We start from the raw sequence: 17,635 nt of genomic DNA on the forward strand, positions 1-17,635 counted from the left end.
ATGGCACAGAAACTTCGCTTTTGGGGGAATTTCTAACAATCTGTAGTCTGCTAAAAGTAGCACTTGAACTACCTGAAGCTGCGCCTTTACTTCAGCTCTCTCATAGCCAAAAACTCGAGACAACATGAAGCTAGTGAACCTTCTTAACCTCAACCCAAGACATGGTGCACAGGCCGATCTGATCTATCCTTAAACTGACTTTTATGTTTAATTTATCTATAATTGCTTCTTTAACGCAGTAAATGCATTTTACAGCCTTTGAATTCACTGAATGTGTTTAATGGTGGTTCAGTGGTTAGCACTGCTGCCTCACACTGCCAAGGACCCAGGTTCGATTCCAGCTATGGGTGACTGTCTGTGTGGAGTTTGTACATTCTCCCCGTGTCTGCGTGGGTTTCCTCCAGTTTCCTCCCATAGTCCAAAGATGTGCAGGTTAGATGAATTGGCCATTCTAAATTGCCTATAGAGTTCGATGCATTAGTCAGAGCGAAATGGGTCGTGGTGGGTTACTCTTCGGAGGGTTGGTGTGGACTTGTTGGGCCGAAGGGCCTGTCTCTACACTGGAGGGAAATCTAATCTAATCTAAACTAATTTAGCTTTAACTCTCAAATCAATCTCTATAATCTACTGCAAGTACTGTGGATACTATTTGTCATTATTTTAGCAAGCCCACATGTTTCTCATCCTACTTTTCGAGCTGTTAACCTCTTAAAGCTACATAATCCCGATCTTTGTAGTGTAATAGCCTTCCATGTCCTGCATTGCATTTATGCCATTTTCTCCAGTTAAGTTTTAATCCTACAGCTAAAAAGTCATATGTTAAAATTTATCACCTGGATGTTCACAACAGCAAACAATCACACAATAAAAGAAATAAAAGTCTGAGGGAGGTGTAAATACAATTAGCCAATCCATTACCAGCATCTGCTACACAAAATGGGGATAAATTTTAAAAATTCTCTAATTCAATATTGAGTCTGGAAGTTTGTAGTAGTTTGAGCCTGTTATGTCTTAAAAACTAAAAATGCATTGTCTCTGATGACATCTTTGGTTATAGAAACTGCTGTTTAAAGTGGATGGCTTCTCCTCACTTTGGCTGATTTTTTTTTTGTTTTGCATCATCTCCTTTCCACCAGATCCATGGATGCTGAATCTTGTTCTAGATCCCATACCATTGTTTAACTTTATATGGACCTTTCGGTGCCATATTTAAGTTGTTCCTTATGACAGCATAACACCAGCCAGAGAACCATCAAAGAGCACTACAGATGTTATTGTTTTAAAGAAATGAGTAAGAATAGTGAATTTTTTTTAAGCATTTACATATGATAAGTAATCTGCCTATGCAGCTGTGCATTTCTACCTGCTGATACTAAGTACTGGGCGAGGCAGTAGAATTTCTTAAGCCACCCATAGGGAGAGGGGATAATTTGTGTTTTTGTGCTGTTAACTATGGCTTTTGGCATAATTCTTACCTCTGAATTAGACGGTTGTGGGTTAAAGTTCACTGAAGGAGATCAAAGGAAGCTTGTGACAGAGACCAAAGGCCCAATTCTGCAAAAAATGATTAGAACCATAAAAATTGTGTGGAATGAAGTGATAAAGTTGCAGCTGCTAAAAGAATTGGTTGTGTAGCTACAGGAAGATATTAATGGAGATGTCATCTTGGCAGAACTCTGGAGGATTGTGAATTATTATTTTTGGGAAAGATAGCAAGACAGGAGAATACACAATAAATGGTAGGATACTGGGAAATAAGCAGAACAGTAGGATCTTCAAGTGCATGCTAACAGATGCTTGGAAGTGGCGAGACAGATCAACAAGGTGGTGAAGGAAACATGCAGAATATTTGTCTTTATTAACTAGGACACACAATGCAAGAACTTGGAGGTTATGTTAAAAATACTAAAAGCATTAAGACTCGGTGTTCATGTTCTGTATGTAGTTCTGGTCACTCCACTATCTCAAAGGTGTGATTGTACTGGAGAGGGTACAGAGAAGATGTTTTTTGGACTTAAGAATTTTAATCATTAAAAAAATAATTGGACGAGCTTGGCTAAATGAGTGAGTAAGAACATGGCAGATGGTGTACAACATGGAGAAGTGAGAAGTACTCAACTTTGGCAGGAGAAATAAAACTACAACATATTTTGTCAATGGTGAGAATCTGGGCAATGTTTGCGTTTGGAAAAGAAATTTGGGTGTCCTTGCATGTTAGTCGCAGAAAGCTAACATATAGGTACATCAGTGATTAGGAAGCCCAATTGTATTCTGGTTTTTGTTACAAAGAAATTAGAGTCTGACTAATTGAACCTTACCTCATTTATAAAGGATATTAATGAGGCCACACTTGGAATACTGTGCTCTGTTTTAGTCTCCTTGCCTAGGTAAGAATTTATTTACATTTTAGAGGGAGTGCAACTAAGTTTAGACTGGTTCCTGGTTGAGGGCATGACCCCATGAGCAGAGAATGAATAGATTATGTTCGTAATTACTTTTAATCAACATAGTCATATAGCAGGAAAACAGACCCTTTAGTCCATATCGTCCTTGCTGACGAGTTGGACTAAAGGGTCCAACTGATGATTAGATTAGATTCCCTACAGTGCAGAAACAGACCCTTTGGCCCAACAAGTCCACACCGACCCTCCAAAGAGTAATCCATCCAGACCATCTCTCTGACTAATGCACCTATCACTATGGGCAATTTACCTTGGCCAATTCACCTGACCTGCACATCTTTGGACTGTGGGGAAAAAACCGTAGCACCCAGAAGAAACCCACGCAGACACAGGGAGAATGTGCAAACTCCACACAGTCACCCAAGGCTGAGAATTGAACCTGGGACCCTGGTGCTGTGAGGCAGCAGTGCTATCCACTGAGCCACCGTGCTGCCCATTTTGACCCATTTGCTGGCATTTGACCCATATCCCTCTAAATCCTTCCTATTCATGCATCCATCCAGATGCCTTTTAAATGTTGTAATTGTACTCGCCTCCATTCTGCCTTGGCAACTTGCTCCATATATGCATCACTCTCTGCGTGAAAAAGTTGCTCCTCAGGTCCCTTTTAAATCTTTCCCCTCTCACATTAAACCTATGCTCTTTAGTTTGGACTCCCCTCCCCAGGAAAAAAGACCTAGGCTATTCACCCGAATCATGCCCCTCATGATTTTAGAAACATCAGTAAGGTCACCCCTCAGCCCCCAAAGCTGCAATGAAAATAGTCCTAACCTATTCAGCCTCTCCTTATAACTCAAGTTTTCCAATTGCGGCAACATTCTTGTAAATCTTTTTTGAATCCTTTCAAGTTTCACAACATCCTTCCAATAATTGGTTAATCAGAACTGTATGCAACATTCTAAAAGTGGCCTCATCAATGTTCTGTACAGTTGCAACATGACATCTCAATTCCTTCACTGACCAATGAAGGCAACCGTGTCAAATGCTACCTTCACCATACTGTCTACTTGCGACTCCACTTTCAAGGAACTATGAACCTGCCCCCCAGGTCCTTTTGAGTAGCAACATTCCCCAGACGTTCCGATATGTTATGAAACACATCCAGCAGAAGTGTTTGAACACAGACTTTCTAGCTCAGAGATAGGACGCTATCACTATGCTACAAGAATCTGAAGGCTAGGCTTATGTTCTTCAGAGTTCCAAAAAATGTGAGGCTTTACCATGTGGTTTCTGAGGAAATGTTTCTCCTAGTTATGAAATTTTCGAAGATGGGTGATCGTGTCAGAATGCTGGTCAGCCATTTAGTGCTGAAATGAGAAGAAGTTTCTTCACTCAAGAGGTTGAGAGACTTTGGAATTTTCTACCTTGAACCCATGGATGCTCTTGGAGTACATTCACAATAGAAGTTGATGAGACTTTTGAGTATGGTGAGAATCAAGGGACAAAACAGGGTGGTGGAGTTGATGTAGCAGATCAGTAAACATCATGTTGATTGACCAGAGCAGGGTCCAAGGGCCAAATTACCTACTTTCATTTCTTATGTTCTTGTTTCTGCGGTGACTACGCTTCAGAGGCACTGAGTTGCTGTGAAGTGCTTGGAGCTGTCAGGAGGCAAAAAGTGTTTATACCTTTCCTTGTCCTGCAAGTCTATTACTACATGAGAAAGACCAAGGTCAATGAGGTTTCCAGCTCCTTAAATCTGATCATCTAACTATCACTATCTCTGAACAGTAACCCTCATTACATTTATGAAGTGTTGAGATGTACACTTGCAATACTAAGGCATATAGGACTATATGACAAGTGCTGGAAAGTAGGATTCGAGCTGTTAGGTTGTTTTTGACTGGCACAAACTCAATGGGCTGAAGGGCCTTTTTCTGTGCTGTAGACCTCTGTGACTCTAAGGCTCGATACTTATTAGAAGCAGCTGTGACTTTTTGCTAGTCCGTCAGGTTTTTTGTCATTTTTGCTGAGTGCTCCAACCTTCACATATGGCTAATTTAAGCATAGTTACACAATACCCAATTCGACCCAGAGTGAATGATTCTTTAATTTTAGTTGTTTACATTTACTATACTTTTGCGCTTAATTGAGTTTTTTGTGGAAAGATGTTAATGAAAGGTGTGTATTGCAAAGTGTTTACTTAAAACGTTGGCAGTTGGTTCACTCAGTTAACTGAACAGCTGGTTCACAATGCAGAGTGAAGCCAGCAGTATGGGTTCAATTCCCATTACCAGCTTAGATTACCACAAAAGGCTCTTCTTCTCAACCTCTCCCCTCACCTGAGGTCAAACCATCTCTGTCTGTCCCTCTGTCTGTCCCTCTGTCTGTCCCTCTGTCTGTCCCTCTGTCTGTCCCTCTGTCTGTTTTTAATCAGTTTTTCTTTTAGTTTGTAGGTGGATGGTATTTCTATATCCAAGCATACAAAGCACTCAAGCACAAAACTGCCAACATGGATGTGCTGATAGTTCTAGCTACAACGATTGCTTTCTTATATTCCTGTGTCATTCTTGCCATTGCTATGGCAGAAAAGGCCAAAGTGAACCCCATAACTTTCTTCGATACACCTCCGATGCTGTTTGTCTTCATTGGTTTGGGTCGGTGGCTTGAGCACATTGCTAAGGTGAGGAAAAAAAAGACTAACTTTAATTGAATTGTGACTTCAATTTCTTTTCTTGTTCCTTGTCCATTTTCTTCCTGTATCTGCTGTCCTGAAGACCCAAATACTAACTTGGTACAGTTGCACAGTGGAGTTTACCACTAGAATCTCATCCAGTTGATCAACATTGTTAAGTGAATTTGACCAAAAGTATATTTAAGTTCCCTAAGCTCTTGGAATCAGGTAATATGGCTGAGGACGAAGCTGCCTCCACCCAAAAATTGCCTTTAGCAAAGTTTTCTCATTCAGAATGGCAAAATCTGAACAAATTTTGTATCCTTCTGAGTGATGAGACAAATTGTAGTGCTGTTGTCAATGCCATGCTCAGTTCAGATGTGGAGTTAAATGTGGATCCTTTTGTGTGTTAACCAATTCCCAGGCCAGCAGGAAGCTTTTGGCTTCATAGTCAGTGACACTATGGCCACTCTTGCGCCTCAGATTGATCTCCAGTCGGCAACCCTGGAATGAAATGTTGTTTATGGAAAGCACAGCAGAGAAATAAAGCTGAATGAATATTCTGGATTTCACTGTTTACTTTTGGATATCAGGCATGATTGTACACCGCTTTCATTTGGAAATTTAAATGGGTGGATTTATGTCTCTCGTACATTCAAGTGGAGAGTTCACTGTACTTGGTTTGTTGCAGAAGTGAATTTGACTGGCCAAAATTATTTTCTTTGTTTCCTAACTTTTATTCTGAATTACAGTATTTTGTTTTTTTCTGAAAGAGTTGAATCCAGTTTTATTTCTTCTTCAAAACAAATGACTCTCTCAGTCTAGTCCTGTGGTTTGGAGGTGTAAGCGTCGGCCAGAAATGGGTCACCTGACTCCAAGCATGATATCGGCAGAGTGAGGTTTTAATTTTGTTGGGTAATTATGAATGGCACATCTGCATTCCAGCAAGGCTATTGCCCTTTCATTTTACCCTTAAATTAATTCTGTTTTTAATGCATATTCCTTTGTTCAAATTGGCTATTTTGTTACATTTGAACAATGAAAGAAAGTGTAATTATATAAATGAATGCTGGCACAATTTTGATCTTTAGTTAGTTGCCACTTGCATGCTTAGTAAATGTCACTTCAAATTTCCACAAAAGTTCTTTAGCCAGAAGTTGACTGTTCCCTTGACACTATAATAGCTGTTCATGCTACTTTGCTGAAAATGCAGCAGGAAATTCAGGCTTCCTTCCTGTGTTTCAATCAAAAAATGTCAATACCATCTTGGAACGAAACATCTAGAGTTCAATTTAGTTTCAGTTTTAGTCCTTTGAATCCAATTTCTCTAACGTTTAATTCATAATTCCACACTTCATGAAGTTGTTTGTACGTTGCATATAATAAATATGAAAATTAGAATGATAATTCTCCCAGCCACCACTAGCCTGTCCTCTTCCTTCGTGCTGGTGCCAATACATAAGCAGTTAGATGAACTTAGGATCATATTAAATCAGGAATCCCTCACCATCAATGTGCTATTTTACCTAAGAAAACTCCCATGCAATGACTAAAGTGAAAATGTGTTGTTTTAACATTGAAATAGAAAGTCGAAACATGCAAGATGGAAAAAGGTGACAATTCGAGAGTGTACTGTATAAGGTTTCATGAAGACTTTTCTTACAGATTCACATAACCAGCAGCCTTTATTCCTCATAATGGGGACTTAATGCAGGTAGTTTGAGCAATTGAACACCTGAAGTTAATCGTCTTTAAGACAGTGTGTTGTTTAGTCATCTCAATATAAATGTAGTGGAATACAAAATTGGCAGAATCAAGACTTCTCTATCTTTAATGCATGAAGTTGGTCTGGTTCTGAATCTACAGCAATAGAAGGACTGTTCTGTTTATTGTGAAACTTTTTATGTATTTTGTGAAATGAGAGATTTTTGAAAATTATATTTCAGAGCAAAACATCAGAAGCGCTTGCGAAGCTGATGTCATTGCAGGCAACTGAGGCCACAATAGTGAAGATAAATGAGGACCATTCCATTTTAAGGTTAGAGCTATTCAAAAAGAACATAGTTTTATGTGTTTAATGCTCATTAGATGACTAATTTATTTGTTCGTGTCCTTGACCTTTATTTTGTGAAACATTGTTGTTCTTTTTTGCACTTTAATACATTTATTTTCATTGGACAAATTGTGATTGATTAAATGCTGTTTTCTTTTTCTCACAATGGCTCCTCAGTGAAGCCCAAATTGATGTGGAGTTGGTACAACGAGGCGATATTGTAAAAGTGGTCCCAGGTGGTAAATTCCCTGTTGATGGCAGAGTGATTGAAGGTCATTCGTTGGCTGATGAATCTCTGATCACTGGTAAGAAATACACAACAGAATTCTGTGCATGTAACTCAAAAAATAAAATTGTAATTTTTGTGTTCAGGGAGTACAAACATGTACGTGGGAAATACTCAAAACATTGCTTTCTGTGCTCTTTAGCTTTGTCAGGTATCTAGGATATGCAGGCAATTTCCAAACATGATTTTTGGAATTAACTTCACACGTTGGTCACCATGCCAAAGTTGTAACTGTAAAAGCAAATTACTGCAGGTGCTGGAATTTGTACTGAAAGCAAATAAGTGCTGGAAATCACAGTGGGTCCGGCAACTTCTGTGGAAAGAGAGCAAGCTAACGTTTTGAGTCTAGATGACTCTGTGTCAGAGGATTGTAACTGTAACCTTTTAAAACTATATTTTAAGTCAACAGCCATTCTGAACTGCTGTATTGACAGTTGGTGTGAGCAGCAGACTGTTCCTTTTTAGGCATGAAGAGAATCATTAAATGAAAGTCAACAAAATCAGGAGTTCCTATTGATAGTCCTCTGTAGCAAACATTTTAGATAATATGCTTTGGTACTGTACCTCTGTGGTCCATCTCCATTCAATTTTGGTGATAAATGTATATCACATAAGTTGATTTCTGCCCAGTAAATCATTGCAAGTGCTCTAAAATAAAAGCAAAAATACTGTGGGTGTTGGAATTTTGAAATCAAATGAGAAAGTGCAAGAAATACTTAACCAGACTGACAGCATCTGTGAACAGCAAAGTAGAGTATGACAGTTCTGAAGAAGGTGCAATCGATGCATAGATGGGAGTGTGCAAACTTTTGAGTGGCTTGTCTACCCATCCCTTCAAGGACCATCTGCCTCACATGTGGTAGAGTCTGCAAGTCATGCCTTGTTCCTCACCATTTCTCAGAGCCTTTTGAATGAAAGTAACTATTGATCCCTACGGGCTGCCTTTTATGAATTCCAGCACTTTGTTTCTATTTACGTAATGTGCTCTGCTTACCTTAAGTGCCATTTGCACTACACGAGTAATCTGATGGAGTTTGTTATTGTTAGACTAGTAGACCATGAATATTAGACTATTGAAGCTATTAGTAATAACTTTTTGGTCCCCTTTGTGTTATGCATTGTTTGTAGGTGAAGCAATGCCAGTAACTAAAAAGTTGGGGAGCAGTGTCATTGCAGGCTCCATTAATCAGCATGGAGCTCTATTGATTGAAGCTACTCATGTTGGATCTGAAACCACTCTCTCTCAGATTGTGAAACTTGTAGAAGAAGCTCAAACATCTAAGGTACAGTCTTGGTGATCACGTTCATAACCTAGGAGTTCTTTATGGGGATTTTCTTTTCCAAATGGGGATTATTATATCGACAATAGACATGAGAAGTGTGCATGCTGAATTTTTTTTGTAGTTCCTTTTCAGGTTTTGCTGGATGAGTATATGGATAGGAAAGGTTTATAGGGATATGGGCCAAATGCTGGCAAATGAGACTGGATTTATTTCAGATATTGGGTCAGCATGGACGAGCTGGACCAAAGAGTCTGTTTCCATGCTACAGCTCTAGGTAGCTTCAAGTAATCTCTTCAATGTACTTTTTATCTGAATATTTCTGGTTTGGGGCTGACATTATCTTTTCACTCCAAGAAAATCTAATTTACTATATCTACCATTATCATCTCAGGAGAAATGATCCATACAACCGTCCTGTTCCAAGCACTTCACAAAGTTACCTCCCTTAAAGTCAAAAGTGAAACTAAAAATCTCACTCTGTTATGAGCTTTTCCCTTAAAATAAAATTTCGCAACACACACTAACAAACCTTTGAGAGTATATTGCTGGTTGCAACCAATCTAAAATTAACAGGTCAATGGTTAGGGATAACCCTAACCCATTGGCTCTGCAGCCAGACTTCAAAATCTGTTTTGAAAATAAATTGCTATCATTTCAGAAATACTCACAAGTTAATTATTTACTGAATGAGCGCTGAAAATCCCTCCAATTACAAACTCAAAACCAAAAAACTCCTGCTCTCACCACGTATCATGAAAAATTATGCATGTAAATCCCACAGTTTACATCACATTTACCACTTTCTGTCATAATTGCAGCTTTGCAGTCATTTTACAAACAAGAAACAAACATGGTTTATAAAATTATAATTGATTATAATTAATGTTGTTCATTGTACAACACTTTGCATCTGGTATTTAGCACTGAAAGAGGGACGCACTTCTCTTGTGAATGATTAGAGTTATAGAGCTTTACAGCATGGAAACAGACCTTTTGGTCCATCGCGTCCATGCCGATCAGATATCCTAAACTAATCTATTCCTATTTGCTAGCATTTGGCCCAAATCCCTCTAAACCCTTCCTATTCATATATCCATCCAGATATCTTCTAAATGTTGTAATTTTACCAGCCTCCACCACTTCCTCTGCCAGCTCATTCCATACACTCACCTACCCTCCATGTGAAAAGGTGCCCCTTAGCTCCCTTTCAAAAATCCCACCCACCTTAAACCCTTTAGTTCTGGATTCCCCGAACCTTGGGAAAGGACCTTGTCTATTTAGGAGAAGGTGAGGACTGCAGATGCTGGAGATCACAGTCGAAGAGTCTGGCACTAGAAAAGCACAGCCAGTCAGGCAGCATCCAAGGAGCAGGAGAATCGACATTTCGGGCATTAGCCCTTCATCAGGAAGGGCTTATGCCCAAATGATTCTTGATGAAGGGATTATGCCCGAAACGTTGATTCTCCTGCTCCTCAGATAATGCCTTACTGGCTGTGCTTTTCCAGCACCAAATTCTTCAACTGTGATCTCCAGCATCTGCAGTTCTCACCTTGTCCTAAATAGACAAGGTGTTTTCCCAAGGGTAGGATATGTACCCTATCCATGCTGCTCATCATTTTATGGACCTCTATCAAGTCATCCCTCAGCCTCTGACAGTCCATGGAAAATAACCTCAGCCTGTTCAGCCTCTCCCTATAGCTCAAATCCTCCAACTTTGGCAACATTTTTGTATATCTTTTCTGAACTCTTTCAGGTTTCACAACATCCATCCTATACCACAGAGACCAGAATTGTACACAGTATTCCAAAAGTGGCCTAACCCCCATGTCCTGTACAGCTGCAACATGACTTCACAACTTCAATACTCAATGCACTGACCAATAAAGGCAAGCATACCTTCCTCATTATCCTATCTATCTGTGATTCCACTTAAAAGGAACTATGAACCTGCACTTCAATGTCTCTTCATTCAGCAACACTCCCCAGCACCTTACCATTAAATGTGTAAGTCCTGTTCTGATTTACCTTTCCAAATTGCGGCACCTCATGTTTATTTAAATTAAACTCCACCTACTACTACTTAGCCCATTGACTCAACTGATCAAGATCCTGTTATACTCTGAGGTAACCTCCTTCGCTGTCCACTACACCTCCAATTTTGATGTCATCTGCAAACATACTAACCCATACCCCCTAAGTTCACATCCAAATCATTTATATAACTGATGAATAGCAGTGGACCCAGCACCAATCCTTGTGACACATCACTAGCCACAGGCTTCCAGTCTGGAAAGCAACCCTCCACCACCATCGTCTGTCGTTTACCTCTGCTTTATTTGGGCAAATTTATACATTAATGACCTTCTGGAAAATGTTCACATTGGATGCAAAGGCTGGAAGAATGCCCTCTTCCCTTGCACCCAGATTGTGTTTATTTAGAGATTTTTCACTTCTCTAGCTTCTCCACCGAAGTTGCAGAGAGTCCACAATTTGTTGTTTGTTTTCTTTTATAGGCCCCTATTCAACAGTTTGCAGATAAGCTGAGTGGATACTTCGTCCCATTTATCGTTGGAGTTTCCGTTGTTACTCTGATTGCCTGGGTTATCATTGGATTTTTTAAGTTTAACCTTGTGGAAGAATATTTCTCTGTAAGTACTGAAGTTTAAGCAGAATGTCATGTCTGGAAAGGTGGTCAATACAAGTGGCAAAGTTTGAAATTAAGTTGTAGTTGTCAAAACTAGAACTATGGATTCTTCATTTCATGATGTATATCAGTATTGGTCCTGGGCATTATTGCTATAGATATGATTTTGGATTAAAATAGTGTGGAATTCTTTTGGTATTTATAATTACTTCTGACGATTTAGCCGTTAATGCAGAAATATAATGCAGATACTCTCATGAGAACATTTTGGGTTTAGTTTTCTCTGACTTGCACATTAAACAAGGCATGAGTTCTGTCTATAGTCTCGCAAGCTCCTGATAAAGCTTCAGCTGATGTCACCTGTGGCAAATTATGGCAGTGATTCTCAACTTTATGTGCCAACATCCGAGATGGCCTTGATGAGGTCACCCTTTATAAGATTATCAGCATAATCTGGGGGTTTAGTGGGTGGACAGGGAATGCAAATGTCAAGAGTTCTTGAACTCCTTGCCTATTCCAGGACACCACCCATGGTTAACACTGTTATAGCTAATAACATTAAGGTTACTGGTCAAATTAACTGGAGAGGTGGACCCGACATGGAGCTTTGATTGACTCCTCGAAGATTTAAAAACAGAAATTATCCTTTCCATAAAAGCTGACTCACCCCGGACCCTGTTAGCTGATAGGCGTAGGAGTTCCTTAAACTATGACAGAAGGAAGACCTCCCCCAGGTTTCGATCTTTCTGCTGGACTTCCCAGCTGTGTTCCCAGCTTTAGGAGGCACAGTTAGTCTGCCAATGCATTTTAAATGTTGTGCCCTAACTGCTATCCAACTCGCATATGTAGATTCAAGCTTGGCACTCAGCACGGGTAAAGCTTGGCACTTTAGTTGCATTTATCTATGAAATTTGAGAATGTTAGCCAGCCTGGATGCCAATGACTCGAAACAGATTATCAATGAACTCAGGATCAAAAACGGGTGTTAAAGGTATCCTGGGATGATGTGATGAAAGGGTAGTCGGTAGATCAAAAAGGAACCTCGGGAAATGAAATTAAATACAACTTGAAATCTGTTTTTCTGATATAATATGAGAGCAAGCAGAAGAGCTGAGAATCCAAAACTAAACTTGAAGGCAGCAGTTTGATTTTATCATATCCCAATTTGCAATAGGAAGTTAAAGGGAACTTTACTTCTGCAAATGCTAAAAGGCAAAGTTAAAAAACACACAACACCAGGTTAGAGTCCAACAGGTTTATTTGGAAGCACTAGCTTTCAGACCACTCCTCTTTCATCGGGTGGTTGTGGAATATAAGATCATAAGACACAGAATTTATAGCAAAAGTTTACAGTGTGATGCACCCGGGATGATAAATTGAAAAAGACTTGGATTGTTGGTTAAGTCTCTAATGACTATGTTGGTTTCAGTTTGTTCATATGTAAGTCCCAGAAGTTTTTTCAAGTTATATTCTCAAGCGAACTTTAACGATAAGTGCCATGTCAGCTCAGATAATGCATTGAAGGTATAAGGTTAAAGTTTGTCTGTGTCCCAACGTTCAGACTGATACTATTTCTAAAAAGGGATTTACAGAATCTTCCATGAATTCATGCAATTTTTGAGCAAAATAAGATGTAATTCTGCAAGTACAAATTCACCCCACAAACTTATGTATGTGTGGTTGGGTGGGTGTGTGGGGGTGATGTGAATGTCTGTGAGAGTGTGTGTGTATGTGTGAGAGTATGAAGGGGTTTAAGTCTGTGAGAGGCAGATGACACCAAAATTGGAGGTGTAGTGGACAGTGAAGAGAGTTACCTCATTACAACAGGATCTGGACCAGATGGGCCAATGGGCTGAGAAGAGGCAGATGGAGTTTAATTCAGATAAATGCGAGGTGCTGCATTTTGGGAAAGCAAATCTTAGCAAGACTTATACACTTAATGGTAAGGTCCTCGGGAGTGTTGCTGAACAAAGAGACCTTGGAGTGCAGGTTCATAGCTCCTTGAAAGTGGAGTCGCAGGTAGATAGGATAGTGAAGGCAGCGTTTCGTACGCTTTCCTTTACTGGTCAGAGTATTGAGTACAGGAGTTGGGAGTTAATGTTGCGGCTGTACAGGGCATTGGTCAGGCCACTGTTGGAATATTGTGTGCAATTCTGGTCTCCTTCCTTTCGGAAAGATGTTGTGAAACTTGAAAGGGTTCAGAAAAGATTTACAAGGATGTTGTCAGAGTTGGAGGATTTGAGCAATAGGGAGAGGCTGAACAGGCTGGGGCTGTTTTCCCTGGAGCGTCGGAGGCTGAGGGGTGACCTTATAGAGATTTACAAAATTGAGAGGCATGGATAGGATAAATAGACAAAGTCTTTTCCCTGGGGTCGGGGAGTCCAGAACTAGAGGGCATAGGTTTAGGGTGAGAGGGGAAAGATATAAAAGGGACCTAAGGGGCAACTTTTTCACACAGAGGGTGGTACGTGTATGGAATGAGCTGCCAGAGGAAGTGGTGGAAGCTGGTACAATTGCAACATTTAAGAGGCATTTGGATGAGTATATGAATAGGAAGGGTTTGAAGGGGTATGGGCCAGGTGCTGGCAAGTGGAACTAGATTGGGTTGGGATATCTGGTCGGCATGGACGGGTTGGACCGAAGGGTCTGTTTCCATGCTGTGTATCTCTATGATTCTAAGTGTTGCTGTACTGGAATCAGGCTGTGATGTCTTTCCTAAAGGCCCACGCACTGTAGATTTTAGGTAAACACTAAGTGCTCAATAAAAGCAAAATATGGCAAATTCTGGAAATCTGAAATAAAATCAAACTTGACTGGTCTGGCATTACCCATGGAGAGGAAACAGTTCATGTTTCAAGCTCAATATTGACTAAACATTAGGTGGTTGATAGCTAATAAGTGGCAGCCAGCATAGATTCAAAAGGTAATGATCCCCTCGATAAATACACTTATTAAAAACTAAGTAGTGACATCCCCAATCAACTGTGGAAGCTTCAAGATGGTGGTGTGCCTTGATTTTCAAAACCAATTGAAAAGTGTAGTGTAAACCTGCTACAAAGGCTGAGATTTCAAATTTAACTTGGAAATGAATATAAAATGGTTGTGCTGCTTGAAAACAGGGATCATTGAGGGGTTTGTGTCAGTGGAGAAAGAAGGAAACGTTAAGTGGGTTCCTCAGGAGATCGGTGGACATTTCTGCCATGTTAGCATGTTCAAACTGAGGATGTGGAATGCTGTTGAAATGGCAGACACATCACTGTTGGTTTGGAATAACATGTAGTCCAGACAAGTAAAAATGGCAGATTTCATTTCCGAAACAATAGATTGAACCAGATAGGTTCAGATGTTTCTTAATATCAATGATTGTTGAAATCACCATCTAAGATGGCCAGCTTTATGTCACTTGTTCCTCGTGTCTTAAATTCAAATTCCTCCAGCTGTTGTGTTGAGGTGAGAACCAATGACCTCCAAGCATGGGTTTCTCCTCTGATGACATTGCCACTGCACCATCATCTCAACTACCCATACCCTGATTTATATCCTGGATGAATTTGAGATCGCGCTATGAAAGTGTTCCATTGCAGTGGGAAATTTTCAGCACAAGTTCAGTGTAGAAGAACATCCGAGTTCATCACATCTAGGAGCAGCAGTGAATATTTAACTTGTTTTTTTTTAATTCTAGCAATAAAAAAATTTATTATCAAAATTTTAGCTTTCATTTTATTTCAAGCAATCTTGCTGAAAAGTAACAACAATAATTGTCTCTCTATTAGGTTATAGCCCAAGCAGTGTTCTTTCTGTTGAGGTTATACCTGCCAGCTATGATTGACTGACTGACTTACCTGTTTTTACTTAGGGTTACAACAAAAGCTTGTCTCAACCTGAGGTGATTGTACGTTTTGCATTCCAAGCCTCAATTACTGTCCTTTGCATTGCGTGCCCCTGTGCATTGGGATTGGCAACACCTACCGCAGTAATGGTGGGAACAGGAGTCGGTGCACAAAATGGTATCCTCATTAAAGGAGGGGAGCCACTGGAAATGGCACACAAGGTAAATACAGTAAGAGACTATAATGTCCTTGTAACTCAGGACAAATACTTTGATTGTTGTGTATATAAATTAATATCAGTTGTTAAATCATGGAGATTTTCCTGTCAGAGCATCTTGTCCTTAGCTGTTTACTATGACAACTGCATTGAACATTTATTTTGCCATAAATGGAGTTCAAGTGTCCTACAAGGTTCACCTATATGTATTATAAACAGTGACTGATGCACAGGAAATTAGAAAGACCAGTAATAAAAGGTCGGCACAGTGGCCCAGTGGTTGGCACTGCTGCCTCACAGTACCAGGGACCCGGATTCAATTCCAGCCTCTGACGACTGACTGTGTGGAGTTTGCACATTCTTCCTGTGTCTGCATGAGTTTCTGCTGGATGCTCCCACTTGCACAGTCCAAAGATGTGCAGGCTAGGTGGATTGGCCCTGGGAAATGCAGGGTTACAGGATAAGATGGGGGGTTGGGTTGGGAAGCTCTTTGAAGGGTTGGTGTACACTCGATGGGCCAAATGGCTTCTTTCCACACTGTACAGATTCTATTTCAGAAAGGAACTTTCATTTACTGCAGCAAGTTTTGAAATAGTTATCAGAATCAATTGGATCTGTGGAAAATACTTTTCCTCCATAATTCAGACAATTCAGAAGACAACTGATGCAGTGTGTTTGGTTCATGACACTAATGTATTGCTGATGTGTGCAACAACAACTTGCATTTATATAGCCCCTTTTAGTGTAATAACATTTCCCAAGGTGCTTCCAAGGAGTACTATGAAGCAAAATTTGACATAGAACCACGTAAGTGGTATCAGGACAGATGATAAAGGCTTGGTCAACGAGAGGGAAATGAAACAGAGAAAAGTAGAGGTTTGGGGAGGGAATTCCAGTACTTGAAACACAGGCAGCTGAAGGCACAGCCACCAGGGCTAAAATAAATAAGATCAGGATGCTTATAAGACCACAACTAAATGAATACCAATTCCAGGATTTTTGGGTTGAATGAAATTACCAACCTTGGGGGAGGTGCACTGAAGTGGAGGGATATGAAATAATGGATGAGAATTTTCATGTTATGGTGTTGCTGTTCCAAAAATCAATGTAAGTCTGAAAACAAGGTTTTTTTTAAATATACGAACATGAGGTAGCATGAGTACGTTTTCACCATTTTGGAAGGCCTGAAGTTCATGGCAAGTAGGATTGAAAGATTAAATGTCCACATAAAGGATGTGTTTACTACAGTGAAATGTGACAAAGTCTCCCTGTTGGAGTTATTCAGTTCCATTGTAATGATTTTGTAATGTTAACTTTGCTATTTCCAGAAACCAAAAAGTATGAATACAATGGTTACATTGATTTCTGTTCAGTATTGTTAGAGCTGAGGAAAAATTTGAAAAATGTCTAGAACCCTCTTTAATTCTGCCGTATAGTTATGCCTACATAACGTTATCCAGTCTATCTAGCCCATCCCCAGTCGCCTTTCAAGAGCATATTGACAGAAGTCTCAGAACACACATACTCAATATTATATCTATATGTGGTATGTGATTTGAAATTGCACTAAGGTGGCAGTAGTGCTTACTTTTCCAATCAGCCGAACAGAAGCTTTATTTTCATGGATTTCACCCTGCCAATCCTCTGCTTTAATAGTATACTGTGGAAAATTTACATAGTTCTCTAGGCTTATTGTCCTGGTTAAATGTAGAACTGTATAAACTTTTTTTTAGCAAAATCAAGTTGTTTTCTTGGATTCAAGTTTAATTCAGTTAAGAAATGAATTGGATTGTATTGACTGACGCTGATGTTTTAGTAGAATAATAAAATTCCTGTCTTATTTAGATTAACACTGTTGTTTTTGATAAAACTGGAACAATCACTCACGGAACGCCCAGAGTGATGAACCTGAAGATACTGTCAGAGAGTAATTACATATCACAGACAAAGCTGTTGGCCATTGTTGGCACTGCAGAAACCAACAGTGAACATCCATTGGGTGTAGCAGTAACCAAGTACTGTAAACAGGTATGACCTTTTCTTATTACTGTCAATTTGTAAAGAGTAAATTTGCGATCACAGTTTTTTAAGATCATATATCAGTGAGAAAAACTAGCAGCATTTCTGTAGTTTGAGGCTGGGAGAGTGCTTCCATTATATACACTGCACTCTGCAGTGTGACCAGCATTACCTCCCTCAGTGTTTCTTAAGCATGGGTGGAGGAGTTGTCAGATGAATCTATTCCT

The 17,635-nt window shown here is 39.8% G+C and overlaps 1 protein-coding gene across 3 annotated transcripts in view; it reads left to right on the forward strand.

Annotated features, from left to right (window-relative positions):
- The window catches only part of LOC122557337 (copper-transporting ATPase 1-like), a 100,079-nt gene that overhangs the window by 68,223 nt on the left and 14,221 nt on the right, over nucleotides 1-17,635 (forward strand). For all 3 annotated transcript variants that reach the window (XM_043704939.1, XM_043704941.1, XM_043704940.1), the window contains exons 10-16: nucleotides 4,852-5,085; nucleotides 7,023-7,114; nucleotides 7,307-7,434; nucleotides 8,544-8,698; nucleotides 11,212-11,346; nucleotides 15,199-15,393; nucleotides 17,235-17,417. In XM_043704939.1, coding sequence (XP_043560874.1) covers nucleotides 4,852-5,085; nucleotides 7,023-7,114; nucleotides 7,307-7,434; nucleotides 8,544-8,698; nucleotides 11,212-11,346; nucleotides 15,199-15,393; nucleotides 17,235-17,417 — 1,122 coding nt within the window. The remainder of the gene's footprint in view (nucleotides 1-4,851; nucleotides 5,086-7,022; nucleotides 7,115-7,306; nucleotides 7,435-8,543; nucleotides 8,699-11,211; nucleotides 11,347-15,198; nucleotides 15,394-17,234; nucleotides 17,418-17,635) is intronic.

Source organism: Chiloscyllium plagiosum, chromosome 15, assembly GCF_004010195.1.
Source record: "Chiloscyllium plagiosum isolate BGI_BamShark_2017 chromosome 15, ASM401019v2, whole genome shotgun sequence".
Lineage (NCBI taxonomy): Eukaryota > Metazoa > Chordata > Chondrichthyes > Orectolobiformes > Hemiscylliidae > Chiloscyllium > Chiloscyllium plagiosum.